Here is a 27461-nt window from a genome sequence, read left to right as displayed (position 1 = left end):
GTTCAGCAGTAGCGGAAGTCAGGTCTGAGGAAGCACGCCGGGCATGGGCATCGTTACCAATACAACCACTTGTAGAAGGTGGTTCTCGGACCATACAGGATGCAATTGTAAAGGCTGTGGCAAATCCCTCAACTATTCAGGTATGTACTTCATGTGAACATTCCTAGTAACAGTCTTTCACAAGTATAGTTAGCAAGACCCAATGGAAGATACTCGTGGGAAAATGGATTCATCACCCAAGAGAAAAAAAAAAAAAGAAGAAGAAAAGAGTATGATCCATAGTGTGGAGTTAGATTGTGTGTTTCCAACCTTCAAAGCTCTAGTATATCTGTAGTGGAACTATGAATTATTTCTATATTATTGAAATACTTAGCCAAAACATATTAGTAGGACAAAAGGTGCAATAGTATGCTTATCTGCAGCGCTCGTATGGCTAGGTTCAGGTAATTGTCAGAATTAAGACATTACAGATACAGAATAGGCTTAACCACATTAACAAAATGCCCCAAATGCAACCATCACATAGAAGATACTGAACTTCTCATCCTATACTGCCCCACCCTAGCTAAACCCAGGCAAGAACATGATATTTTCTCCTTGTGTGACTTATGGGCCTGCTTGATGGTTGTTGTTGGTTACCTAGGAACCATGTGTGTCCTGCAAGTGAGGTCAACGGTAATAGATTAGTTGATCCTGAGCTCTGTTTCAGACAGGTGAATTCAGAGTTTTTGTTGATGGAGTCATCATTCTTGGACCTCTTAGTATTTTGAGAGTTAAAAGGTGCAGATAGACAGATATTAATTGAAGTGAAAGCAGAAAGGGTAAGATAGGCATAGTAGATTGTGGCAGTAGAAGCCACTAAGAAAATTACTGTGATGGAGGAGGAAAATAGTAGAGAAATAGGAAAAGATGAGGAACAAGGAGCTTTGAAAATGGTGAGAGTTGGTAAGGCATCTGAGTTGGATGGGTGTTATGCAGTGTCTGAAAAAAGAAGGTACAGTTATTGTGGATTGGGTAGTGGGGTTGTTTAATGCATGTCAAAGGTAGGGGAGAGTGTCTGAGAACTGGAGGAGTGCCTGTATGGTTCTGCTTTACAAAGGAAAAGGGAACAAATGTGATTGTAGTAGTTTTAGATGGATCACTTTGTTGAGTGTATTTGAAAACGCTTATGGGAGGGTTTTGATTAATAGGATTAGGAGAGTGTAAGGAGTGTAAGTCAGAGAAGACTTATGGCAGGGTAGACAGGAAGGCACTGTGTGAGGTATTGCAGATATATGGGATTGGGGGAAAGCTGTTAAAGGCAGTCAAGAGTTTTAATGAGAGTAGTAGAGCTTTTGTTAGGATTGGAAATGGAGAGAGAACAAGTGGTTTGTGGTAAAGGTGGGGCTGCATCAGGGTTGTGTTATGTCACCATGGCAGTTCATTGTGTACATGGATGGGGCTTTGACCAAGAGGGACATGGGTGAATGGGGAAGGGTTGTGTATGGATATTTTGACACGGCTTCAAGGGGTTTCTCCCCATCTTCTATTTTCTGCATGAGGGGACAAGGAGGGAGGGTTGTTGTGTAAGTGAAGCAATGCTGTTGTGCATGTCTTGCTGCATTACTTCTGAGCCCAGCAGTGGACAGGAAACAGGGATGACCCTTCATCCATGAGGAGCTTAGATGAGAGGGAAATGGATGGTGGATGGAAGTGGAATGGGAGGGAGTGTGTGTGTGCCTTGACTGGCTACCTTCCTTTGAAGGGTTGAAGAAGCCCTTGGTATATAGGTAAATAGAGGTCTTTAAAGAGAAGTTCTTAGACTGTTTGCAGCAAAAGTATATGAATAGGAGTATGAATGCATTTATTTAGTGTTCAATGATTTTCCCATGTCATTACTGAGGCTGAATCCTTGACCTTTCCACACAGGTCTGTAGATATAAGAAGCATTAAAGATAACCACATTTTATTACTGGTTGTTGACATTTGTCTGTCTTATATTGTGTTTTGCAAGGTGATCTTTAGAGGTAAACATGAATATCATGAAAAGATAGGAAACATTAATCTTACTTTATTTACCTAACCATTACAAGTCTTATATTTGTTACTGTTTTTCTATTTAAAGGTTTAGAATTTGTGTTGTGTTTATGTTGTTGTTAATGTTGAAGTTGTTTTCATGCTGATTATATTCTCTCATGTTCACATAGGATGTTGCGAAGAAAGGAGCATCAGAAGTTGCAGGGCGCTTCTCTATGGTCACTTCTGGGATCAAATTATGGTCATTTGACACTAAAAGTAGAGTGAGATAAACTTTGTTGTTAAAATTTGGGGACATGAAAATATCGCAGTAAATTTTCTACAGGTGATGTTTAATTAGTGTTGCTGACCTTCTTGGTGTGATTGCATACTATATAGATTTTGTTTGGCCCCTATACTGGCTTATTTCTTTCAACTGAAAGGGAGTTGCAGATTCCATACTTACATTAGTCTTTAGAATCACCATGTTACATGCATGAGTTTTGTCTAAATTCTTCCTTACTGGACAATATAATATTTTTTTTTATCTGGGTTGCTGTCAAATTATTTCATCTCTGTAACATCCTTTTGAAAGTGGAGTATACCTGTCTGAGTTAATCCTGTCTATGGGACCAATGATAGGCACTTGCAAATGGCAGTCCTGTGAGATGAATGTCAAAGAATTATATCCTGGCTGACTGTCTTCAAAACCTGTCAACACCCATAGGTGTTATAGTTATAGACAGAGATCTGAAAAAAAAGAAAAGAAAAAAGTTTTCCACATAGAGTGGTGGATGTCTGGAACAAATTGGATAAAACAATAGTGTATGCAAATGCAATACAAGAATTTAAGAACAAACTAGATGTTGCGAGATACAATGACAGGTCACTATGAGCATAGCTCTCCTTCCCGTATAATGCAACTATGTAAATACTTTAATCTCAAGGTGCAACACCACAGAGCTTTGTCTCCAGACTAGCCCCATAATCTCTGTCAACTTCAGCTGCATTTCTTCCATGTTTGCACCTAAGGAGAGCTTACATCCAGTGACTGTTCCCCTCCTCTTGCTATTATAAGTTCGTGGCATAGATAGAATTAATCCCACACTAGCACAGCACAGGTAACAGTCCAACATTTCTTCCTTGAGAGCTCTATGGGAGAGCCCAGAGATAATTGGCAGCCACTGTAGGACTGTGGATTTTCCAGTCACTGAAACTCTGGCATCAGATATTAACCTGTTGAATATGATGATGCCTACGTATGCATCGTGATCCGAGAGTGGGACATACGAGAATGCCAGCATTGGCTTCCTGATTATTTTGTAGTTGTAGCTGAGTGACCCCCGTATTCTGTGAACAGGCTTGATCATGTTTTCTGTGACATTATATTTATTCAGGGTGAAAGAAAATGAGTATAACAGCAGTAACTTTATATTTTGTAATGTTCATATTGTGATGCATCATCATACATAAGGCAACCTGATGTGCACACGAATATTTTACTCATATTGAAGAGGACAAGTTCTTTCATACCAGGTGGCTATTTTTCTTTTATGCTGGATGTCATCAGGATATGTCATTCATATGTGGTTCCCAATTGGTAGTGAAAATATTGTTCAATTTGCCGAGGTTGAGGTTATGTGAAAATTAAAAGTATGACATACTGTTTTTCATTTCCAGGCATGCCAGGAAAGACTGATGAGGCATACGATCCCCTTTTAGATCCAAATGTGGAATAAGTCTATCCTGACAGTTTTGATATAAAAGGATCAGTAGGTAAGTTGAAAAGTTCTTACATACATACATACATACATATACCAAGGCTTTTTCCCCCTTTCAAGGGAGGTAGCCAAAAAGAAAAAGACATAAAATCATTCCCACCCATTCCATCCCTAAATACACTCCACTCCCCTCCACCCTCCCTCTTATCTTAGCACCTCCTAGATGACGGGTCATCCCTGCACCTTGTCCACTGCCCTGGGTCAGAAGCAGTGTCGCAAGTCACAGCAAGGCCGCTTCATTAAATTGGCGACCTCCCCCTCTCCGTCCCCCCATGCATAAAAGGAGAAGACAGGGGAGAAATCCCTTCGGGCTGCATCAAATTTTGCTCACACATACTCCCTCACCCCCCATTCCCCCACCCATTCCACCTCATGCATCACAACATCATCCATATACAACCATTCTCCATTCACCCCTGTCTTCTGTCTTCTCCTGTCCTTCCTCAACAGACATTCCCCTCCTCTCCAAAGCCCCCTTCACCCCATCCATCCATCTCATCCTAGGATGCCCCCTCATGTTCACTCCCTACACATCTGCCTTCCATACCTTTTTTACTAGTCTTTCTTCACTCATTCTTTCCATGTGTCCAAACCATCCTAATACTCTTTCATCAACCCTATCTCCCAACTCCCTTTCCACCCCTGTTCTCCTCCTCACCTCCTCATTTCTCACTCTATCTAGCCTAGTAACCCCCACCATACTTCTCAGACACCTCATCTCAAACACATTCAAACTCCTTCTCTCTTCCTCTCTTATGTTCAATGTTTCTTCCCCATACAGTGCTGTTGGCACAATCACTCCTTCATACAGTCTCCTCTTAGCATCCATTCCCAAATGTCTATTCCTCATTATACTCTTTAATCCACCAAGGCATTTACTAGCTTCTCTCAATCTACATTTTACCTCCACCTCCATTCTACCTTTTCCTGCCACATTTGCACCCAAGTATCTAAAACTATCCACTTCCTCCAGTCGCTCTCCTTTAATGTTCACTTCCAGTCTACTGCCATTTTCACCCCTTGTACATCTCATCACCTTACTTTTACCCACATTTATCTTCAGCTTTCTTGTTTCACACACTCTCCCAAACTCTGTCACCAACTTCCTCAATCCCTCCTCCGATCCTGCCACAAGCGCTGTGTCGTCCGCAAACATCAACTGGCTCACCTCCCACTTTTCTCCATTTTCTTTAACCATCTCCTATCCTTGACCCACTACCCTTGCATTTACCTCGTGCAGCACCCCATCCATGTACAAGTTGAACAGCCAGGGCAACATAACGCATCCCTGATGAAGTCCCACCTTTACCTCGAACCACTCACTCTCTCCATTTCTAATCCTGACACAAGCTCTACTACTCTTGTAAAAACTCTTGACAGCTTCTAGAAGCTTTCCTCCTATCCCGTATATTCGCAAAACCTCCCACAGTGCCTTCCTGTGTACCCTGTCTTAACCCTTTTCCAGATCCATAAAAGCCCAAACAACATCCTTCCCCTTTCCTATAGCTTTCTCACATATCTGTCTTACCACAAAGATCTGATCTACACAACCTCTACCCGTCCTAAATCCACACTGTTCCTCACCAATTACTCCCTCTGTTCCTCTCCTAATCCTCTCAATCAAGATCCTCCCATAAGCCTTCCCAACTACACTTAACAAGCTAATCCCTCTGAAACTACTACATTCACACTTGTCCCCTTTTCCCTTGTAAAGAGGAACTATACAGGCACTCCTCCAGTCCTCCGGCACTCTACCCTCTCTCCAGCAAACATTAAATAACCTCACCAACCAGTCCACCATCACTGTACCTCCTGTTTTTAGAAGTTCTTGAAAAGTTCTTGAGTTCTTTAAACTTATGAGTATGTTCTTAAAAAATGCTTTGTTTGGAAAAAAACTATCTTGTACTTCATTTTTTATTCTCTCTCATCACCAGCATATTCCTTTGTGGTTTTATTCTTCACAATCATTTATTTCTCATTGAATTGTCAGGAAGTTTATGGGAACAGGAACAGGTGCATATATTTCAGCATTTAAGCATTAACTTTTGTTGTAATAATGGATACATGTGTAGCCAAGTCAAAGCATGTCCATTTCATGTACATTAAGACCTTGTAATGCCCCTTCTGTCTCACATCCTTATGGTTGAAGGATCACTTGCCACACTGTTGAGTTCAAGGCCATGCAATGAGGCATAGTACTTCCACAGCAAGGCACAGCATCCAGAGATGGTTTACCCCCATCACTTCATTATATGGGGACCACCCTCCACCCTCCCCCTGCTCATCCACTCAAAATAATTTATAGGGTAGAAGAGAAGGCTGTGTCATTTTTCCATCCATTCACTCCTGTCTTTTGCTTTTTTACTACTCTTATAAAGGGGAAGAAGCTTTTGGTGGATAGATAAAATAGATTCCCCACATACATTCAAGACTCCCAAGACCTTATCCATCTACCTCATTTTTTGGTCTTCCTTTCAAGTTTACTCCATCAACTTTAACTTTTCACACTCATTCATTCATTATGACCAAAGTACCTCAGCACTCTGCTACATCCTATGCCTCACCCGTCTGGGGTATTGGCTGCTTGTTATTGTGGCAAAGTAGCATGCAGTTGATACTTTAGGGTCTATATGGGGCGCCCCTACGGACCAGAGCCACACATCATTTTGTCTATGATAGAGGAAAACTCTGTTCATAGAGAAATGATGACACTTTTATACTATGACTGTCCCTCTGTTATGCTGTCCTCCAACCCCTTGTTGCTGTCCTGTACCATTTCTCTGAGTATTTCTTTTTCAGTGATGGGGGAATTCCCTGTGGTGGGGGAAAAGAATACTGCCACCAAGTTTTCCCACTTGGATCGTAAGAGGCGAGAAGAAAGGGACGGGAATTGGGACTAGGCATCCTTCTCCTTGTAGCCCCACAGGGGAAATTCCTAAAAGAAAAAGAGAAGGCATAAGAGGGGCTGGAAGTTCTCGGACCAGCACCTTAAGGTTTGGGTCTTTTAATGTGCGTGGATGTGGTACAGATGAGAGTAAAAGGGAAGAGATAGGTAGTATGTTTGTGAGAAGAAAGATGGATGTGTTGGCTTTGAGTGAAACTAAGTTGAAAGGGAAGGGTGAGTGTAAGTTTGGGAGTGTAAGTGGGAGGTTATCAGGAGTGAAGAGAGGGCGAGGGAGGGAAGGGGTGGCTATTCTAGTAAGTGAGGAGATAGGTAAATGGGTAGTGGAGTGGAAGGAGGTTTCCTCAGGGTAATGTGAATGAAGGTGAAACTGGGAAAGGAGATGTGGGTCTTTGTAAGTGCATATGGGCCTGGCAATGAGAAGAGTGTAGAAGAAAGGGAGGCCTTTTGGATAGATCTAAATGAGTGCATAGAGGATTTAGGAAGAAATGTCAATGTAATAGTACTGGGAGACCTTAATGCTATGGTAGGAAATGGTCCAATCGATGGAGTGGTTGGGAAATGTGGAGTTCCAGGAAAGAATCGTAGTGGAGAGTTGATGGTGGAAATGTGTCTAGAAAGAGAGTTGATGATAGCAAATACAGTGTTTCGGAAGAAAGTCAAGCATAAGTACACATGGGAGAGGGTGGTGGAGGGAAGGGTGGTAGATAGAGCGCTAATGGATTATGTAGTGGTAAATAGGATTATGATAGGAAGAGTTAAGGATGTACATGTGGTAAGGGGAGAGGGTGGGGGAATATCAGATAATTTTTTGGTGGAAGGTAAGTTGAAAGTGGAAGATAGATGGAGGAAGAGGAAAGGGACAAAAGGTAGGGAGGTTCTTAGAGTGAACTTTTTGAATGAAAAGGAAAAGGAGAAGGAGTACGGAAAGAAGCCGAAGGAGGAGTGGGAGGGAGTAAAGGATAGAGTAGATGTGGTAAATTGAGGTTAATTGTCTTATTATTAGTTTTATGTACATGTAGATGGTGTTAAAGAATTGTATACTGGTGCTGTAGATTCCTTATAATGTATATGTGATTCTCATATGTTTTGTGCTTTGTAATGGGTTTGGATCCTGTACAGCACTTTTGGTCGTGTGTAGCTGATTGAATCCTATGTAGACATCCTTTGTTTATGTCAAGTCATTGATACGAAGACGTTCTAGACGTCGCTTGTTTGTTTACATCCGCTTGCTAATAAACTCAAATAGGCAAGACCCCGTTTTTCAACTTTCCTCACCGACACACTGCTACAGTGGCGACGAGGATTTGTGGATTTGTGTGCTAAAGGACTGATTTAAGTTTTAGAAGACAGAAATAGCTGCCTTTCCCACTGATGGTGGAGAAATCTAAGGATGAAGATATTCTCGCCTATTCACCCCATCGGAACCGTCCTGGCCACTCTGGATTCGAAAATAGCCTTGGTTTAGCAGGCTACGAGTCATTAGTTTCACAAGGAAACAGGATTTAATGCAAGTAGATTTACAATGGCAAATAACTCAGGTAAGATTGACTGTTTTGACCCCAATAAGATTAGATGGGAGATATGGCTTAGTATGCTGCAAGCTCATTTTGCATACAATGAAATCACTGATGATAACAAGAAGAAAAATTCTTTATTAGTATCATTAGGAAGTGATACGTATAGCACGCTTGCCTCCCTGACTTCACCTGATTTGCCGCATGTGAAAACCTATAATGATTTAGAGAAGCTTTTAGAAGCACATTACAAGGTTAAACCGAGCTATCATCGGAGTTTAATCAAATTTCAGAATAGAAAGAAAAAATCAGATGAAAGTTTAAGAGACTTGTATGCTGACTTGAAAAGTCTAGCCAAAGATTGTAGTTTTGGTACCTTATTTGATGCTCGAGTGAGAGACCAACTATTCATGGCAATAGAAACTGAAGTGTATTTCCCGAACTTAGTTGCTGAGAATTTGGATTTACAAACTATGTCTTCAACGGACATTTTAGAGAAAATTCTAAATTTGGAAAAAGCTTTTGTTGGAGAAAAGCTCCCGACTACTGAAGTGAGGAAAGTGGGGGTTAGTTCTGAATATTTTAATAGTCAGAAAAAAGAAAGTTGCAAGCATTGCGGGTATCCACACAAAAGTGAGAACTGTAGGTTTAAGCACCTAACTTGTTCAGTTTGTAACACGAGAGGACACCTAAAACGAGTGTGCCATCTTGATAAGTCTGTGTCTGGTAAACACACAGGGACTCATGGTAAGCCACAAAGTGCCCAGAAAGGATCTTTTGGAAAATTTACCAACAAGAAGACGTTTGGAAAAAAGAAAACTAATATGGTTTTTGAGGGAATTTCTCAGGAAGAGAGAGATACTGGTAGTGATGATAACCAATTGTTACATTTAGTGGATCGACCTAGCCTTCCAGAAGTGGTCAGTGTTGATATTTCTCATGAACCTGTACACAGTGTTGTAGGTAAGGTTTTGCCAGTGAGAAATAAGGTTGATATTAATATTGAAGGTCATAATGTTGCCACCAACCTGGCACATATTTTAAGAACCACCAATTTGGAAGTAGTGTGCCAGACAAGCAGGACGATAAAAGACATCACGAAGACGAAAATACACAACAACCAAACACTGGGCACCAAAGCTGGTGTTTATCGTATTCCGTGTTCCGTGTTTACATCGGAGAAACGTCACGCAACCTGAATACACGAATACGTGAACATCATTACGACGTCAGGCATGATGTCACCACCAATGCATGTGTGACACATAGAAACAAGGAAAACCATCTTATGGACTGGAAGAATGCAGAGCTGCTGATACGAGAACCAGACAAAATCCGCAGGAAGTGTTTAGAAGCAGCGATCATTCAAGGAACGAACACTATTGAACACAATAGGGGCATGTTCAACATCTCGCCCCACATAATTCCCCTAATACCCATGGCCAGCAAAAAAATAAATAGATAAATAAAATATTTAAACCACCCTTTGTGAACATTTTGCCCTCGGACGTTTGGGCCAGCATTCTCAACCTTTCCCAGTGTTCAATCCCCCTCCTCCTCTCCCTTCCCCCTACTTCTTTTCTCTCCCCGTTCCCTCCTTTCCCCTTATTTAATCTCAAGCATATGTATCTCAGTTTGTACTTGAAAAGGCTGTAGTAAGAGAAAAGTCGTACAAATAAAGGCTCCGTCCTCATATGGTGTTTAACTCGTCAGTCTTGTTGGCAACTGCTACTTTCATGAAAAAAAAAAACTTGGTAATCTGTTCAAGTTTTTCACTCTGCTGAAATGGCAACTTCAGTGAAACTTATTAGATATTAAAATCAGTGAACTTGAAAAAACATAAACCAAAATACATCAGAATTAATGAAGTGAAAAAACCATAATAATCAATTGCTATACCAGGCAAGCCACGCCACTTCAAAGCATTAAGACAGTGGAATGCTCACAGCACCAAAACAAAAACAAGCCACTCGACCTATACATGAGGTATATGGAAAATTCTAGAATTTTGGGCCAAAAATGGGGGGTCGACCTTTACACGAGATCGACCTATAGACGAGTATATACGGTACTCATAAAGGTCTGTTTAAATATAAAAGATTACCCTTTGGACTTGCATCATCTCCTGCCATCTTCCAAAGATTGATATCCCAATTATTGATGAATATAGATGGAGTAGTTGCCTTCTTAGATGACATATTAGTCGGAGGAGAGACTAAAGAGGAACATGATATGAGATTAGATAAAGTGTTGAAGGTATTTCAGAAACATAATGTTGCTATTAACAAAAAGAAAACTGTTCTGAATACCAATTCCTTAGAATACTTAGGATATGTCATTTCAGGTGATGGCATAAAACCTTCACCAAGGAAACTTGCTGCTATTTTAGAAGCACCAAAGTCTGTAGGTGAAGTTCAATCATTTTTGGGTCTAGTAACTTATTATTGTAGGTTTGTAAGAAATTTTTCAAGTGTATTAGCACCTCTGTATGATTTACTGAAGAAAAATGCAAAATTTAAGTGGTCTTCAGTTGAAGCAAATGCATTTAGTACTGTTAAGGAAGAGTTAGCCAACTCTGATTTACTAGCCAATTTTGATGGTGAACATGATGTTATTGTTGAAGTAGATGCTTCACCAGTAGGAGTAGGATGTGTGTTAATTCAAGAAATGAATGGTAGTCCAAGACCAGTTTACTTTGCAAGTAAAAAGCTGTCTGCTGCTGAGCTAAATTATTCTCAGTTGGACAAAGAAGCTCTAGCGTTAGTGTACGCTGTAACTAAGTTTAAATATTTTTTGCTTGGACGTAAGTTTGTGCTCCGTACAGATCACAAACCTCTACTTGGTTTATTTGGTAGTGAGAAACAGATTCCTGTCAATGCAAACGCAAGAGTACAGCATTGGGCATTATTGTTATCCCAGTATGATTACCAATTGTGTTTTAAATCAGGCAAACAAAACATTGTAGCAGATACCCTGAGCCATTTGCCTGTATCAGATTCTGTTTTAGACTCACATACACCTGCTGAATATGTGAATTTAGTTGAAAATTTGGAAGATCAAAATATTTCCTATGAAAGGGTTAAGGTTATGACAAAGAGTGATCCTGTTTTGAGGAAGGTTTTCCAATGTGTTAAATTTGGGTGGATTGATAATCCTGTTATTTCTGAATATGCAGCAGTTAAAGCAGATTTAAGTATATATGAAGATGTGTTGCTATTTAGGAATATAGTAGTTATACCAGCTGAATTAAGAAGTAGTGTACTTTCACAGCTGCATGTAGGTCATAATGGTATCAGTGCTATGAAGGCTGAAGCCAGGAATTGGATATGGTGGCCTAAGTTAGATCAAGATATATCTGAGGTTACTAAAGCTTGTTCAATTTGTTTTAAAAAATTTCAAGGTTCTCAGGAAGTTACCTTATCATGGCCTGAGATGGGTAAGTCTTGGTGTAGACTCCATATGGACTATGCAGGTCCAATCAATGAAAATTATTTCTTAGTGATTGTGGATTCACACTCAAAATTTATGGATGTTCATGTAACAAAGTCAACAACATTTACAGTAACAAATTCTATGCTGAGAAAAACTTTTTGTAATTTTGGGTTACCTGACATTGTAGTTTCAAATAATGCCTCATCATTTGTATCTGAGGAAATGGAGACTTTCTTTGAAAAGAATGGAATAAAACATATGACACCAGCCCCATATAACCCATCAGCTAATGGTTTAGCTGAGAGAGCTGTAAAAACTTTCAAGGAAGGATTAAGTAAATTTAAGGAAGGTGATATCAGAACCAGAATTTGTAGATTTTTGTATAACTACAGACGTTCAATTCATTGTTCCACAGGTAAAGCTCCAGCTGAGCTAATGTGTAACAGAAACTTCAGAGGTATAATTGAGAAAATTAAACCACAAAATAAGAAGGAAAAGGTTTTGGAAAAAGAGTGTAAGTTTGAAAAATCTGAATATAAGATTGATGATGCTGTTTTTGTAAAGAATTATGGCAAAGGTTGGAAGGGAAAGTAACTGAAGTTCTAGGTGTGAGAAACTACAAAGTGATGTTAAAAGATTTTGGAAACATTGTTTGGAAAAGACATTCTGATCAACTTATGCCTAGATGTACAACAACTGTTCCCAGTAATGACACTGTACGTAAAGATAACTCGGGTAGCAGTAAACCTTTTGTGCCTATGTATTCTTCAGGTCAAGGACACTGTCCTGATAGTTCAGAAGTAATGGATAAGGCTGATAAAAATTCCTCTGTAAATGTTGATAATGATGATAATGCTGTGAATGTACCAAGTCCACAACCAGTTAGAAGATCTAGCAGAGTTGTGAAACCACCTGATAGATTGAATCTATAATTGTGGTGTTATAAAGATAAATGTTTCAGTTATGTTCTTATGGATACTCCTTTTTCAATAAGGGAAAAGGGATGTGGTAAATTGAGATTAATTGTCTTATTATTAGTTTTATATACATGTAGATGGTGTTAAAGAATTGTATACTGGTGCTGTAGATTCCTTATATATGTGATTCTCATATGTTTTGTGCTTTGTAATGGGTTTGGATCCTGTACAGCACTTTTGGTCGTGTGTAGCTGATTGAATCCTATGTAGACATCCTTTGTTTATGTCAAGTCATTGATACGAAGACGTTCTAGACGTCGCTTGTTTGTTTACATCCGCTTGCTAATGAACTCAAATAGGCAAGACCCCGTTTTTCAACTTTCCTCACCGACACACTGCTACAGTAGAGCTGGGTGTGGAGGAGGAATGGGGATGGTTCAAGGAGGGAGTCATAAAGTGTGCAAAGATGGTGTGTGGAACAAGAAGGACAGGGGGAAATAGAAGAAAGGGTAGTGAATGGTGGGATGAGGAAACAAAGAAGTTTGTAGAAGAGAAGAAGCGAGCTTTCACAGATTGGTTACAAAATAGGACGAGGGAGTCATATGAGAGGTACAAAGAAAAGAAAAGAGAAGTAAAGCAAAAGGTAAAGGTTGCAAAGAGGAGAGCAGATGTGAAATGGGGTAAGAGTTTGACAGAAAATTTTGAAAGTAATAAAAAGATGTTTTGGAAAGAAATTAAGAGAGGAAGAGGAGGCGAATCAAGTAGAGAAGAAAAGGTAAAAGGTGCAGATGGAGAGATGATAATGGAAGAGAAGGCAGTAAGGGGAAGATGGGCAGAATATTTTAGGGAGTTGCTAAATGTGAAGGAGGATAGGGAAGGAAAGATTGCTGCAGTGGGAAGTGCAAAGAAAATGAGTGATGAATGGAGGAGAAATAAGGAAGGATGAGGTGAAGGCAGTTGTTAAGATGATGAAAGCAGGTAAGGCACCTGGTCTGGATGGATGTCATGCGGAATGTCCGAAAAAGGGAGGTACAGTGATGATGGACTGGTTGGTGAGGTTATTTAATGTTTGCTGGAGAGAGGGTAGAGTGCTGGAGGACTGGAGGAGTGCCTGTATAGTTCCTCTTTACAAGGGAAAAGGAGACAAGTGTGAATGTAGTAGTTTCAGAGGGATTAGCTTGTTAAGTGTAGTTGGGAAGGCTTATGGGAGGATCTTGATTGAGAGGATTAGGAGAGGAACAGAAGGAGTAATTGGTGAGGAACAGTGTGGATTTAGGACAGGTAGAGGTTGTGTAGATCAGATCTTTGTGGTAAGACAGACATGTGAGAAAGCTATAGGAAAGGGGAAGGATGTTGTTTGGGCTTTTATGGATCTGGAAAAGGCTTATGATAGGGTACACAGAAAGGCACTGTGGGAGGTTATGCAGATATACGGGATAGGAGGAAAGCTTTTGGGAGCTGTCAAGAGTTTTTATGAGAGTATTAGAGCTTGTGTCAGGATTGGAAATGGAGAGAGTGAGTGGTTCGAGGTAAAGGTGGGACTTCGTCAAGGATGCATTATGTCACCCTGGCTGTTCAACTTATACATGGATGAGGTGGTGCGAGAGGTAAATGCAAGGGTAGTGGGCAAGGGATTGGAGATGGTGAAAGAAAATGGAGAAAAGTGGGAGGTGAGCCAGCCGTTGTTTGCAGACGACACTGCGCTTGTGGCAGGATCGGAGGAGGGATTGAGGAAGTTGGTGACAGAGTTTGGGAGAGTATGTGATAGAAGAAAGCTAAAGATAAATGTGGGTAAAAGTAAGGTGATAAGATGTACAAGGGGTGAAAGTGGCAGTAGACTGGAAGTGAACATTAAGGGAGAGCGACTGGAGGAAGTGGATAGTTTTAGATACTTGGGTGCAAATGTGGTAGGAAAAGGTGGAGGTAGAATGTAGATTGAGAGAAGCTAGTAAATGCCTTGGTGGATTAAAGAGTGTAATGAGGAATAGACATTTGGGAATGGATGCTAAGAGGAGACTGTATGAAGGAGTGATTGTGCCAGATTGGGGCAGAAACATGGAACATAAGAGAAGAAGAGAGAAGGAGTTTGAATGTGTTTGAGATGAGGTGTCTGAGAAGTATGATGGGGGTTACTAGGCTAGATAGAGTGAGAAATGAGGAGGTGAGGAGGAGAACAGGGGTGGAAAAGGAGCTGGGAGATAGAGTTGATGAAAGAATATTAGGTTGGTTTGGACACATGGAAAGAATGAGTGAAGAAAGACTAGTAAAAGAGGTGTGGAAGGCAGATGTGGAAGGAGTGAACATGAGGGGACGTCCTAGGATGAGGTGGATGGATGGGGTGAAGGGGGCTTTGGGGAAGAGGGGAATGTCTGTTGAGGAAGGATGGGAGAGGACAGAAGATGGGTGAATGGAGAATGGTTGTATATGGATGATGTGATTGCATGAGGTGGAATGGGCGGTGGGATGGGGGGTGAGGTAGTATGTGTGAGCAAAATTTGATGCAGCCCGAAGGGATTTCTCCCCGTCCTCTCATTTTATGCAATGGGGGGACGGAGAGGGTGGTCGCCAATTTAATGAAGCGGCCTTGCTGTGGATGTGCTGTGTCTTGCGACACTGCTTCTGACCCAGGGCAGTGGACAAGGTGCAGGGATGACCCGTCATTCAGGAGGTGCTGAGATAAGAGGGAGGGTGGAGGGGTGTGGAGTGTATTCAGAGATGGAATGGGTGGGAATGATTTTATGTCTTTTCTTTTTGGCTACCTCCCTTGTAAGGGGGAAAGCCTTGGTATATGTATGTATGCATTCTTGAAACATATACCATATTTCTCCAACACTTCATCTCAAAAACATTTAGGCTTTTCTTTTTTGCCTCACTTAAATTCCAAGTCTCTGCTCCATAGAGTGCTGTGAGTACACTCTATAAAACCTTTTTTTACCAGTGATCTCCAAATAACTATTTCTTATAACGCTTTACTGTCTACCCAATCACTGACTTGTTTCCATTACTCAGTAATTCAGCTCCACATTCACTTCCTCCAGCCTCGTGCTCCTCATCCACATGAGGAAATACTGATTAAACAAGAAGAAATCCCTTTAGGCCACTTCACTTCCCCATCCATTCACAACCACTTTCCACTTTCATATCATTTACCCTCTCCTTCCCTAATCAACAGGCATTCCTTTAGCATTCAGTGCCCCTTACACCCTATCTTTCCACTTCATCCTTAGTCTTCCTCCTAAGTTCACTCTATTCACCTCTATTTTCCACTTTTTTTTTTTTTTTTTGCCAGTTTTTCTTTATTTTATATGACTAGACCTGACCCAAGCATTTATGTTGACATATATTTTAGTACCAAACTGTTATTCTATGTATACCATCATTGCTAATCTTTTTCCTTTTTATTTCAAGGAGATACAAGGACAAGTGCAGGTATGGGTGGTTTGGACTTTGGAACGGCAATGGTAGAGGATAATCTGAGCATGAAATCTTCTTCAGCAGCAGCCCTGGAAAACTTAGATGCCCTTGCTTCAAAGGGCAGTGAAGCTTTTGTTGCTGTACAAGAACATGCACAGGAGGCCCAAGGTCAAGTGGGAGCAGCAGGTAATTTTCAAGTTGTATGTAAACATCTGTCTATATACCGAGGGATTTTTCCTCCTTATAAGGGAGGTAGCTTAGTCAAAAGACTTGTATCCACTCCCACCCAATTCACTTTCAACCATTCTACTCTTATCCAGTACCCTTTCCTCCCTCTCATCTTGACTTTTCATTGATGAAGGGTCATCCCTGTTTTCTGCCCACTGCCCTGAGTCAGAAGCAATGCAGCAAGACACAGTACATTCACGGCAAGGTTGCTTCACTTAAATGGCAACCCCCCCTCTCTGTCCCCTTATGCAGAAAATAGAGAACATAAGAACAAAGGAGACTGCAAAAGACCATAAGGCCTACACTAGGCAGCTCCGTATCCATCACCACCTGTCATCCCCATCCATAAAGTTGTCTAATCGTTTTTTAAAACGACTGATAGTTTCAGCGCTTACTACATGGTTACTAAGTTTATTCCATTCATCGACCACCCTATTATTAAACCAATTCTTGCCTATTTCCTTCTTAAATCTAAATTTGTCCAGTTTATACCCATTACTGCGAGTCCTGCCCTGTTGTTTTATTATGATGACCTTGTTTGCATCACCCTTGTTATAGCCTTTGATCCACTTGAACACTTCTATTAGATCACCCCGCACTCTACGTCTTTCCAGAGAGTGTAAGTTTAGGTGCCTAAGCCTCTCTTCGGGAGAAATCTCTTTGGGCTGCATCAAAATATCATTCACTCATAACTAGTCCACCCCCCTCCACACACACACACACACCATCCCCTGCCTCATCCCTTCCTTGCATGACAGTATCATCTATATACATTCATTCTTCGCTCACCCGTATCTCCTGGTTTTTCCCTTTCTTGTTCAACAGACATTCCCCTCTTGCTCAACATCCCTTTCATCCCATCCATCCATCTCATCCTCGGTTGTTCCCTCAAGTTCACTCCATCCATCTATGCCTTCCACACTTCTTTTACTAATTTTTCTTCACTCATTTTTTCCAAATGTCCAAACCATCGCAATACTCTTTCATCAACCCAATCTGCCATCTCCTTTTCCACCCCAGCTCTCATCCTCACCTCATTTCTCACTCTATCCAACCTTGTAACCCATACCATGCTTATCAGACATTTTATCTCAAACACATTTAAATTTCTCTTTGCCTTTCTTAAATTCCAGTTGACCACTGAATAACTCAGTTTGAGTCCCTCCTTGATCCTGAAGGACAGGAAGTAGAAATCACTGAAGAGCACCTGGATGCACTTAATAGCAAGCTCTCAGAAATACAAGACATATCATATGGTTGAAGATATTCAGAGAAGTGGAGCCTGCCAAACCAGCAGAAGAAGTACCCACGGCACATGTTAAGGAACAAGAAAGTATGTATGGCAAAGTCATAGTAGTATCTGAGAATAACATATATCAAAAGGCCTTTTGTACCTTATAAAGGAGTGCCTGATTCAAAGCACACACACACACACACACTTTTCATTCATCCCACACCTGTTGAGAAACTCAGTCATTTCCCATCCCATTAGCACCTTGTCAATGAAGAGTTATACCTATTCAGCATCAGCTGCTTGGGATATAGATACACAATTAGGTAAATGCTCTCTATCTATCAATATAGCAAGGGCTTCTCCCTTTTAGGGGAGGTAGCCAAAGTAAAGACATGGACTTACTCCCACCCATTCCACTCCCATCCACCACTCTTGTTTCCCTCTCATCTTAGCTCTTCATGGATGAAAGGTCATCACTGTCTCTTGCCCACTATCCAGGTTGAGTGGGATAGAGCATTGCTATTTGTGGCAGAGGTTGAAGTGACAGCAGTTCAAATTGTGCCACCAGTGAATTAGACCAAGGCATAGTTCATTAGATTCGAAGCTACAAAATCCTCTATGAGGGGCACCATCCTAGCTTGGTCTGTATTGGTGTCACTAAACTCCCTGAAATGTTGTCTGTTTATAATGTGCAGTCCTATCCATGGTTGCTCAGCCATGCATGCCCCCTTCCCCTTGCAATCCTCATACTTCAAGCAAGGAACCTTTGTCACCTTCAGAGGAACATCTGGAGTCAAGTAATCAATAGAGTAGCCATCAATAGATAAGCAACACATCAAACCTTATGTGTGAGAGAAATATATGAATTTCCTTTAAATACAGGGAGATCCTGAAGCTATAAGCAGTTAGGTTTCATTCGGCAGTCATACTCCAGACTTCCTCAGACATTAGCCCAACTGAGAAATCCCTCCCGTGACAAGCAAGAACCACATTGGTATGACTGCACTCAGGCTATGACCCAGCATTGAAACAGTCTCAACTCAGAATAGACCTGGTCACAGACTCAAATAGACATAGAACATCTTAACCTAACTTGCCCCACTCTTCCCCTACCCAGACAACACTATAGCTCTTTCTTGTGGGTCAGTCTGGAGGCTGCTGCCAGTTACTTGGGAGGTGTGGGTGTCTTAGAAGAGAGATGAGCAGTGGAATGATTATTTGAATTATCATGTAATGAGTGATAGAGAAGGGAAGTGGTAGGGGACATATAAGGGACACACTATTCTCATCTGTTGATGTTCTGAGCCTGCAAGTAGTGATATTCCAGAGGAAAAGTTTGGACACCCCATCTATCTAGCTATATACCAAGAGCTTTTTCCCCCTTATAAGGGAGGTAGCCAAATCAAAGGCATGTACCTACTCCCACCTATTCCACTCCTGTCCACTACCCATTCCTCCCTCTCATATTAACTCCTCATGGATGTGTAATTCCTGTATCCCAACCACTGCCCTGAGTCAGAAGCAATAGATGTAGCAAGACACAGTACATCCACAGTAAAGCTTAATTAGCACCCCCTCCCCCCTCTGTCCTCCTCATCCAGAAAAAGAGAAAACGGGGAAGTCCCTTTGGCCTGTGTCGAAATATCATTCATACATAAGCACCCTGTACTCCTATCCCCACCCCACCCTTCCTTGCATACCAGTATCCTCTATACACAGCCACTCTCCACTCATCCCTATCTCCTGCCTTCTCTCTCCCTTGCTCAACAGACATTTACCTCATGCTCAACACCTCCAGACGTAGGCTCCTCACCTTACACCTTATTAAGTATACTAGAGGGAATAGGTATTAAAATGGCAACAACCGTATGATCTCTCCTCCCCTTCAAATAATCTCACACACACCCAGGTTGGGAACCACTGCTGTAGTGATAATGTCGTAAGTTTGTATAAGTGTAAGCTTCACTGACTTTGTCTTTCTTGATGGGCTATTATTTTTAAGTACAGTCAACCCATTATAAACCAGACCTTGTTAAACAGAATTCCAGATCAGCTGAACACCTTGTTCCATTCCAAACCAGCCTGTGATATACTAAACTCTAGATTGGGATATGTGGTGATTGGGGAACTGGATGAACAAGTCACTGATAGGCCAACTTCTGGTTTGCAGAGCAATAATTCATTACAGTGAAAGTACCATGTACTTTATTCTTTTTTTATTTATACTTGTTGTTGTTGTTGTCGTTCCCTAGACTGTCTGTCCGAGCAGTCCCGTCTCCTCAAGGAAGGCCACAGCCGAAACTGGGTTTTCCCACAAATCCTTTATAGAGTGTATGTTGTGTTGTTTGCGTGCATGATTGTGTATAATGCAGTCTTCCATTATGTGTTGTATGGTATGGGGTGAAGTGTTACATCCTGGGCAGCTGTTCACAACACGGTCGTCCAGCCTCTTCTGGTAGCTTAGAAGTGCTGGGTGGTGACCGCATCGCAGTCTGGCCAAGTGGACTCTGTCCTTTCGTGGGAGAGAGGATTCAGAAGGGTGGATATCAGGGGGTCTGGCATGCAGCAGTGTGTTGTCTTTCAGTGTGTTAATGGAGCGGTGAGTGATATGATTATGAATATGTTTCCGGAGGCTGGTATTTGGTGGTTGTGGCGGAAGAGAAGAGAGTATCTGTGCGTAATAAAGGTCTTTGGGTGTAGTTTTAATGTTTCTTGGTGTGTGTGGGTGTTCTGCTATGTAGTGTAGCGGGTGTGATGTGTTTGTGGTGGCTGCAGCAAGTGTTTGTGTGCCTCTCATGTCGAGGTGGTCCTTGACTTTGAGGACTTTTGTTTCATGGTGTAAATGGTCTGTAGGTGATGTAGTTGTGCAGCCTGTAATTGTTTTTAGGGCTTTGTTTTGTATGATTTGAAGGGTGTTGTGGTGTGTCTCACTGAGATTAGGAGCCCATGCAGGACTCGCATAATTCATCACTGAGCGTATGCATTGTTTGTATATTGTTATATTAGTTTCTTTGTTTTGTCCAAATGTTGTTCCTGTGATTGACTTAAGTGCGTTAAGTCTAGGTGTGCATTTGTTTTTTATGTTTGTGAGGTGTTGTTTGAAAGACATGGATGTATCGTATGTTACACCAAGAATTTTCGGTGTGTTTGTGTGTGGTATTAGAGTGTTATACTTGTAGTATGTGTTTGTGTAGTATGTGTTTGTGTGTGGTATTAGAGTGTTATACTTGTAGTACATACAGGTATATACCACAGGAACACTACACAATAAATTTTGTTTGAACACCCCTCTTTATAAATAGAACTCTTAAGGAGACTTAGCATTGGTTAGTTAAACTGATGCTGTTTACATTTCATATTTTCAGATTAGAGAGAATGGGTAGGTTTTGTGTAAATATTTGTGCCTCATGAGTACTGTCTCATTTCCACAGCTGGCTAAAAATGCACAGGCACGAAAGGTGCCCCACTCCAGAATTGGAAGATTAATGACTTTTGGAGGCTTAGCAGCAAGTTTGGGTGCTGGAACTGTTGCTGAGATGACTCGTCGTACACTTGGCTACAGAGATGGCAAAGGTTCAGGATCATTGCTAGATGCCTCTCCATTCCTCACAGAAGCAAATGCCAAGCGTATTGTAGATACACTTTGTCGGGTTAGAGGTATGTTTCTGTGTTTTAGTTTTAATGGGAAAAAAATTAATGGCGAAGTGATAGAAATAATATGAGACAATATAGAATTAGCATAGACTTATAATCTCCATTTATCTTCATACATACTTAAACTTGTTTGGATCAAACCTTAGTGTGAAACAAAATGAGTATATTTCTTTACGCAGGTGCTGCTTTAAAACTTGGGCAGATGCTTAGTATACAGGACAATGCACTAATTAATCCACAGCTTCAGAAGATTTTTGAAAGGGCTCGTCAGTCTGCAGACTTCATGCCAGCTTGGCAGCTTGAGGTATTGTGATTTTTGCTTGTCATGTGAGGGATTTCTTTGTAAGGCTGATGTCTGGGGTGGATGGGTGTGGTGGCATAGGGAGTTGTCAGTTGCTTGCATTGTGATCTGAATATTATCTTAATTGCATGTACCTAATTGTAGTGTACAGGAATGAAGCAACTCTAATTGTGTCACATCTCCTACTCTACAGTTTATCATACCTAGCTTCAAATTCATGTACAGTTCCAATTAATTATCATAGATTTGAGTTCGTGTATTGGTGTTGTTGTCATTCCCGAGACTGTCTGGCCAAACAGTCCTGTCTCCCTGAGTAATGCCATGGCTGGAATGGGGTTTTCCTCTAAATCCCTCATAGTGTATACTGTCTTGTTGGCGTGTGTGATTATGTACAATGCAGTCTTCCATAGTGTGTTGTATGGTATGGGGTGAAGCGTTGCATCCTAGACAATTATCTGCAATGTGGTCATCCAGCATCTTCCAGTATTTAGAAGAATGTGGCCAGGTTGACTCTGTACTTTTGGGGAGAGTGGATTCACTAGTATATTAAAAAAATTGTATATATTAGTGAAAAGGACTATAATGATAATAATTTTGTTTGACTACTGTTATTATGGAGTCAGGCTTGGTAGAAGTGACCATCTGGAGTAAGATTATAGCTTACAGTAGCAAGCATTGGAGACAAATTAGCCTATTAGAGGCTTTAACTTCACATATAAGATAAAGGGCAAATTTTTTTTTGAAAAATGTGCACCTTCTGTTCCATGAATATGGTATATACCCTCGTAAAGGGGCTGGCCAGCCAAAGTATGCACCCACCCCTCGCCTGTTCCACACTCATCCAACATCTGTTTGTTGTCCCATTTATCTTAGCTCCTTGTAAGTGAAGGGCCACCCCTGACCAGAAGCAATGCATTAAAGAACACCACCTCCACAACAGGGCCTGACAGCTCAAGTTGATTTACTGCCCATTGATACATAACACCAGCTCCTTATTTAATATATACATACATATACCAACAGCTTTTTCCCCCTTACAAGGGAGGTAGCCAAAGTCAAAGGCATAAATCCACTCCTACCCATTCCATTCCCACATACTCCACTTCCATTTGCCACCCCTCCCTCTTCCTCCTTTATGTTCCAGGTTTCTGCTCCATACAGTGCTGTTGGTACAATTACCCCTTCATACAATCTCCTCTTAGTATCCATTCCCAAATGTCTATTTCTCATTACACTTTTTAATCCCCTAAGGCATTTACTTGCTTCTCTCAATCTACAATCTACTTCCATTCCCTTTTCCGCCACATTTGTATCCAAGTATTTAAAGCCATCCACTTCCTCCAGTCTCTCTCCCTTAATACTCACTTCCAATTTGCTGCCACTCATTCCCCTTGTACATCTTATCACCTTACTATTACCCACATTTATCTTCAACTTCCTTACATACACCTTCCCAAACTCAGTCACTAACTTTTTTATTCCCTCCTTTGATCCTGCCACATGCACAGTGTCGTCAGCAAACAACAATTGGCTTATCTACCACTTTTCTCCATTTTCTTTAACCATCTCCAATCCCCAACCCATTGCTCTTGCATTTACCTCTTGCACCCCCTTCCATGTACAGTATAAGTTGAACAGCCAAGACGACATAACACATCCTTGGCGAAGTCTCACTTTTACCTCAAACCACTCTCTCTCTCTCCATTTCTAATTCTAACACAGGTTCTACTAATCATATGAATCCATGTTTATACCTTAAATTACAGAATGCTTTGGTTAAGGAGTTTGGCCCTGATTGGAGAACGAGAGTTAGCTCTTTTGATGACCACCCATTTGCTGCTGCTTCCATTGGGCAAGTACATTTAGCAACCTTGGAAGATGGACGACAAGTAGCAATGAAGATCCAGTACCCAGGAGTTGCTGATGGCATTGAGAGTGACATAAATAATCTAATAAGCACACTCAGAGTAGCCAACATTTTACCTGAAGGTAAGGCTTACTGTCTGTTTCTGAATTTAGTATATATAAAAGAAACATAGAATAAAAACTGAGATGAAGGTATTTGGAAATTAAGGAGGAAATTAGTGAAATTTCACTCACTTTTGGACAAATGTTGCAGACCACCATGATAGTAAAATTGCATGAGAGAATTGTGAAATATTGGTGGGTGAAATATTTTGAAGAGATGAACATGGTAGTCAGTCAATGTGGTTTTAGAACTAGAAGATCATGTAAGTTAATTCCCTTAAGATCAGAGTTGGGAGTGGATGATGCATTGCAAGAGAATGAGGGCTGGGTGAATTGTGTGTTCTCAGACGAGAAGGTATTTGACAACGTACCTGACAAACAATTATGGAAATTGCAACATATTGGAGTTTAGAGATAAACTATTTGATTTCATAAAAGGCTTCCTGAAGTAGTAAAAGCTAAGATGTCAGGATGGTTGCATTGAATAACAAAGTCTCTCAAGGGTTGGTACTAGCATTGGGGGTGAAGATCACTCTTTCCTCATGACACACCGTGTGAGTCAAATGTAGTGTACAGACACACTGTTCATTTGTCATAGGAGCCAGCAGATAAACCTGTTTACCCCCCATAGTAAGCCTCACCATGCCACACCACCACACCAGTACCACTGCCGTTGCCACTGCCAACATCCCTTTGGGCTGCATCATCCCTTCATCTTTTTGCAACTTCTCTCCACACATTCCTTACCTATTGCATTCTTCTTTGCTTTAATGACACTATGTGCAACCAAGACTCTTTCCACCCCATCCATGTATCTCCTAGGTCTTCACCCCAGATGTACTTCACTTATGTCTGCTTAAAAGAGAAACACAAGGTTAATCTACTTGGTTAAAAGTCTTCTTTGTTTTCTTTCCATTTTTTTAACTAGCCTGGGAGTGTGATTACGAACGGGAGTATAGATGCACAAAGAGATTCAAGGAGTTGGTTCAACCTTACCCAGAGTTTTATGTACCAGAAGTGATTGATGAACTCAGCACTAAACAGGTGAGACTGTTTAACATGACCCCTCACTCAAAATCAGACTTCTGTATTCCAGAACCTTCCCTCCTTAATTACTTAATTAATATCATCCATACACAGCCACCCTCCACTCACTCGTACCTCCTGCCTTCTCTCTTCCTTGTTTAACAGAGATTCCTCTCTTGCTAAACATCCCTTTCACCCCCATCCATCCATCCATCCTCAAGTTTGCTCCCTCCACCTCTGCCTTCCACACCTCTTTTACTAATCTTCCTTAACTCATTCTTTCCATGTGTTCAAATCATCTTGATATTCTGTCATCAGCCCTATCTGCCATATTTTCCACCTCAGTTTCCATTGCTAAGAACTCTATAATTTTAGATCTCACTTTTGATATTCATATAACCTTCAGCATGCATGTCAAAGATCTGACAGTGAAGATCATCAAGAAAATAGATCTATTAAGATCATTTACAAGCACAAACTCTGGACAACAGAAAAAAGTAATTGCTGTCTGTATTAGAACCTAACTAGACTATGCTTGCACAACCTGGTTTCCAACAGTCGGCAAAACATTGACACATTACAAGAAGTGTGGGAGATAGTGAGGGATTAGGGGGAAGCAGGAATAGAAGAATGGATATATTTCAAGGAGGAAGTGATGGTGTGTAAAGATGCTATATGAAACAATGAGGCTGGGAGGGAACAGGAGAGGTTTTCTGGTAGGATGAAGATGTGAAAGTAGGGATGGGAATTTGCCAGATAACTGGAGGAGTGCCTCTATAGTTTCATTTTACAAAGGGAAAGGGGCAAGCATATTAATGAAGTAGTTCTAGGGGAATCAGTCTGTTAAGTATAGTTGGAAAAGCATGTTGGTGTTGGTTGATGTGTATTAGAAGGCAGAGGGAGTAACTGGGGAAAAACAGTTTGGTTTTAGGAAAAGAAGACTATGTGTATCAGATTTTCATAGTAAGGTAGATATCCAAGAAGTTTTTGGTTAAAGGTAAGGATGCCCTTTAAGCTCTTATGGATTTGGATAAATTATATGACAGGATTAACTGAAAAGATATTGTGAGTAGTGTTGTAGATGTATAGGAAGTGGGGAGTCTTGAGGCTGGTGTAAAGTTTTTGTATAAGTAGAACAGCTTGTGTTAAGGCCAGGAAAGGAGAGAGCAAATGTTTTGAGGTATTTACCTAGTCGTATTATACAGGAAGGGGGCTATGCTCATAGTGCAGGTGGGGCTGTGCCAAGGTTATGTCACTATAGTTGTCCAGTGTGTACATGGATGAGGTAGCATAGGAGGTAAATACAATTTAGTCCAAAGGGAGAGAGTAAGCCACATTGGACGGTGAGGTATACACGAGGAGCCTGGGTCCAGGGGCATGGGAGTGGCGTCTCTCTGAATGTAACGGGTGGGTGCTTTTCTCCCATTTTTTACTTTTAGGCCTCTGGCACACATACATTTGGCCTAAGCGGTGTCCAAGTGGACCCCACAGGAGCCCTGGCCCCCCTCAACCTGTGGGCGATATAGTGGGTAAAATCGGAGCAGGTGACCAAAATGACCCCCAAAAACCTGCAGAGGGAGAGAGTCGTCCACAGTGCACAGCGAGGTAGATGCGAGGAGCCTGGGTTGCGAGTGGGGCTTTTCTCCCATTTTTTGCTTTTGGGCCTTTGGCACATGTACTGTTGGCCTGAGCAGTGTCCAAGTGGACCCCACAGGAGCCCTGGCCCCCTTCAATCCCTGGGCGAGATAGTGGGTAAGTCGGAGCAGGTGACCAAAATGACCCCCTTTTGAGAAATTTATAGAGCAGCCAAGAACATCACTTTCAGCCACATTATTTCCTCATCCACTTACAACCACTCTCTGATCTCTCCTATCTTCTTCAGTTCCTCTTCCTTGCTTAACAGTATTCCTCCTATTCAGTGCCCCCTTCACCCCCATCCATGTACCTCACTCTTGGTCTTCCCCTAAGTTCATTCCATCCACTTCTGCTTTCCACTCTGCTACCCTCCCCCCTCATTCTTTCCATATATCCAGACTTTTAATCTATTCTGTATGCTGGCATCATGATCTTGATTATATTTTATAGTTGTAGCTGAGTGAACAGGCTCGATTGTGTTTTCTTTGGTTATCAACATTTGGGGTGAAAAAGGATGAATAATACATTGGGCACCTTTACAATGCATGTGAAAAGTCAACTTGTACTGAAGAAGTTCAACTTGTCTGCAACCTACCACATTTGTCATTCTTTGAACATCTCATCACCTTTTGCCCACATTTACTTTCAGGTTTCTCCTTTCACCCTCCAAAACCGCCACCAGCAGCTTCAATCTGTACAGAACAGAGCTGGACAGAGATTAAAAAAACATTGTCTTACTACCCAATAAAGGGCTGCAAGGAAATATAAAAGCTTAGTCTAGTAACAACAGTTTAATTCATACATCACAGTACAGATTGTTTACTTTATTGTATGCACACTTCATTAATAAATTCCCATTTGTATTAATTCTAATTGTTTACTTTTTTGCACAGGAGACAAAATATTAGTGGCTATCAAAGGACAGAAGAAGCGGGCAATCATTGTTGGTTGCCACCAGAACCAGAAACCACTTGTCCCAAAGTTTGACAGCAACAACATAGTCCTCATTGATGACAACGGGACACCACTTGGGAAATCACATTTTTGTACCAATACCAACCTTCCTGAGAAAAACTCTATTGGAAATGTCAAGGCCTAAGGGTGCAGACTTTACAAAAATATTAGCAATAGCAACCCGTTTTGTGTAGCATTTTATAGAATAAACAGCTTTATGTTCAAATCATTGTACATAAGTTATTACAGGTGTCAAAGAGCATCAAATGTGTTTAGAGAAAATACACCATGTACTTTCACATTATTCTTTGGTTGCAACAGAACCTTGAAGGCCCAGGGATGTGCTTATGCCCTGTAACTACTAAGAACCAGCACCAAATGGGATGAGAAGGAAACTTGTTGATCTTGTTACATTGTATTAAATATGTACAGAAACAGAAATTGAAAAAATCTATATATTTACTTTTCAATACTATAGAAATAAATGTGAAAATATTAAAAAA

At 41.1% G+C, this 27461-nt stretch overlaps 1 protein-coding gene across 5 annotated transcripts; it reads left to right on the top strand.

The window, feature by feature from the left end:
* On the top strand, window positions 1-27461 carry LOC143017748 (atypical kinase COQ8A, mitochondrial-like). Of its 5 annotated transcripts, none has more exons than XM_076172595.1 (8): window positions 1-140; window positions 3676-3771; window positions 15953-16144; window positions 20852-21077; window positions 21254-21378; window positions 23142-23364; window positions 24272-24387; window positions 26898-27046. In XM_076172595.1, the coding sequence occupies exons 3-8, from the start codon at window positions 16061-16063 to the stop codon at window positions 26910-26912; spliced, it is 789 nt and encodes a 262-aa protein (XP_076028710.1). In that variant the 5' UTR covers window positions 1-140; window positions 3676-3771; window positions 15953-16060; the 3' UTR covers window positions 26913-27046. The 5 variants fall into 5 exon arrangements, with proteins under 5 accessions (XP_076028710.1, XP_076028711.1, XP_076028709.1 ...); XM_076172596.1 differs by lacking the exon at window positions 15953-16144 and adding an exon at window positions 17320-17488 and having other exon boundaries at window positions 26654-27040; XM_076172594.1 differs by lacking the exon at window positions 15953-16144 and adding an exon at window positions 17320-17519 and having other exon boundaries at window positions 26654-27040.

The sequence above is a fragment of the Oratosquilla oratoria genome, chromosome 33 (assembly GCF_046742065.1).
Source record: "Oratosquilla oratoria isolate Oo_2021 chromosome 33, ASM4674206v1, whole genome shotgun sequence".
Taxonomy (NCBI): domain Eukaryota; kingdom Metazoa; phylum Arthropoda; class Malacostraca; order Stomatopoda; family Squillidae; genus Oratosquilla; species Oratosquilla oratoria.
This window is presented reverse-complemented; position numbering and strand designations above follow the sequence as displayed.

What these genes read in the sequence shown, in the direction of transcription:
- LOC143017748 (XM_076172592.1), top strand. Translation starts at nt 16,061, where the DNA reads ATGCCCTTGCTTCAAAGGGCAGTGAAGCTTTTGTTGCTGTACAAGAAC. An exon ending in TACACTTTGTCGGGTTAGAG is followed by an intron (nt 21,078 to 21,253) that starts GTATGTTTCTGT and finishes TTCTTTACGCAG; the next exon opens with GTGCTGCTTTAAAACTTGGG. An exon ending in TGCCAGCTTGGCAGCTTGAG is followed by an intron (nt 21,379 to 23,141) that starts GTATTGTGATTT and finishes CTTAAATTACAG; the next exon opens with AATGCTTTGGTTAAGGAGTT.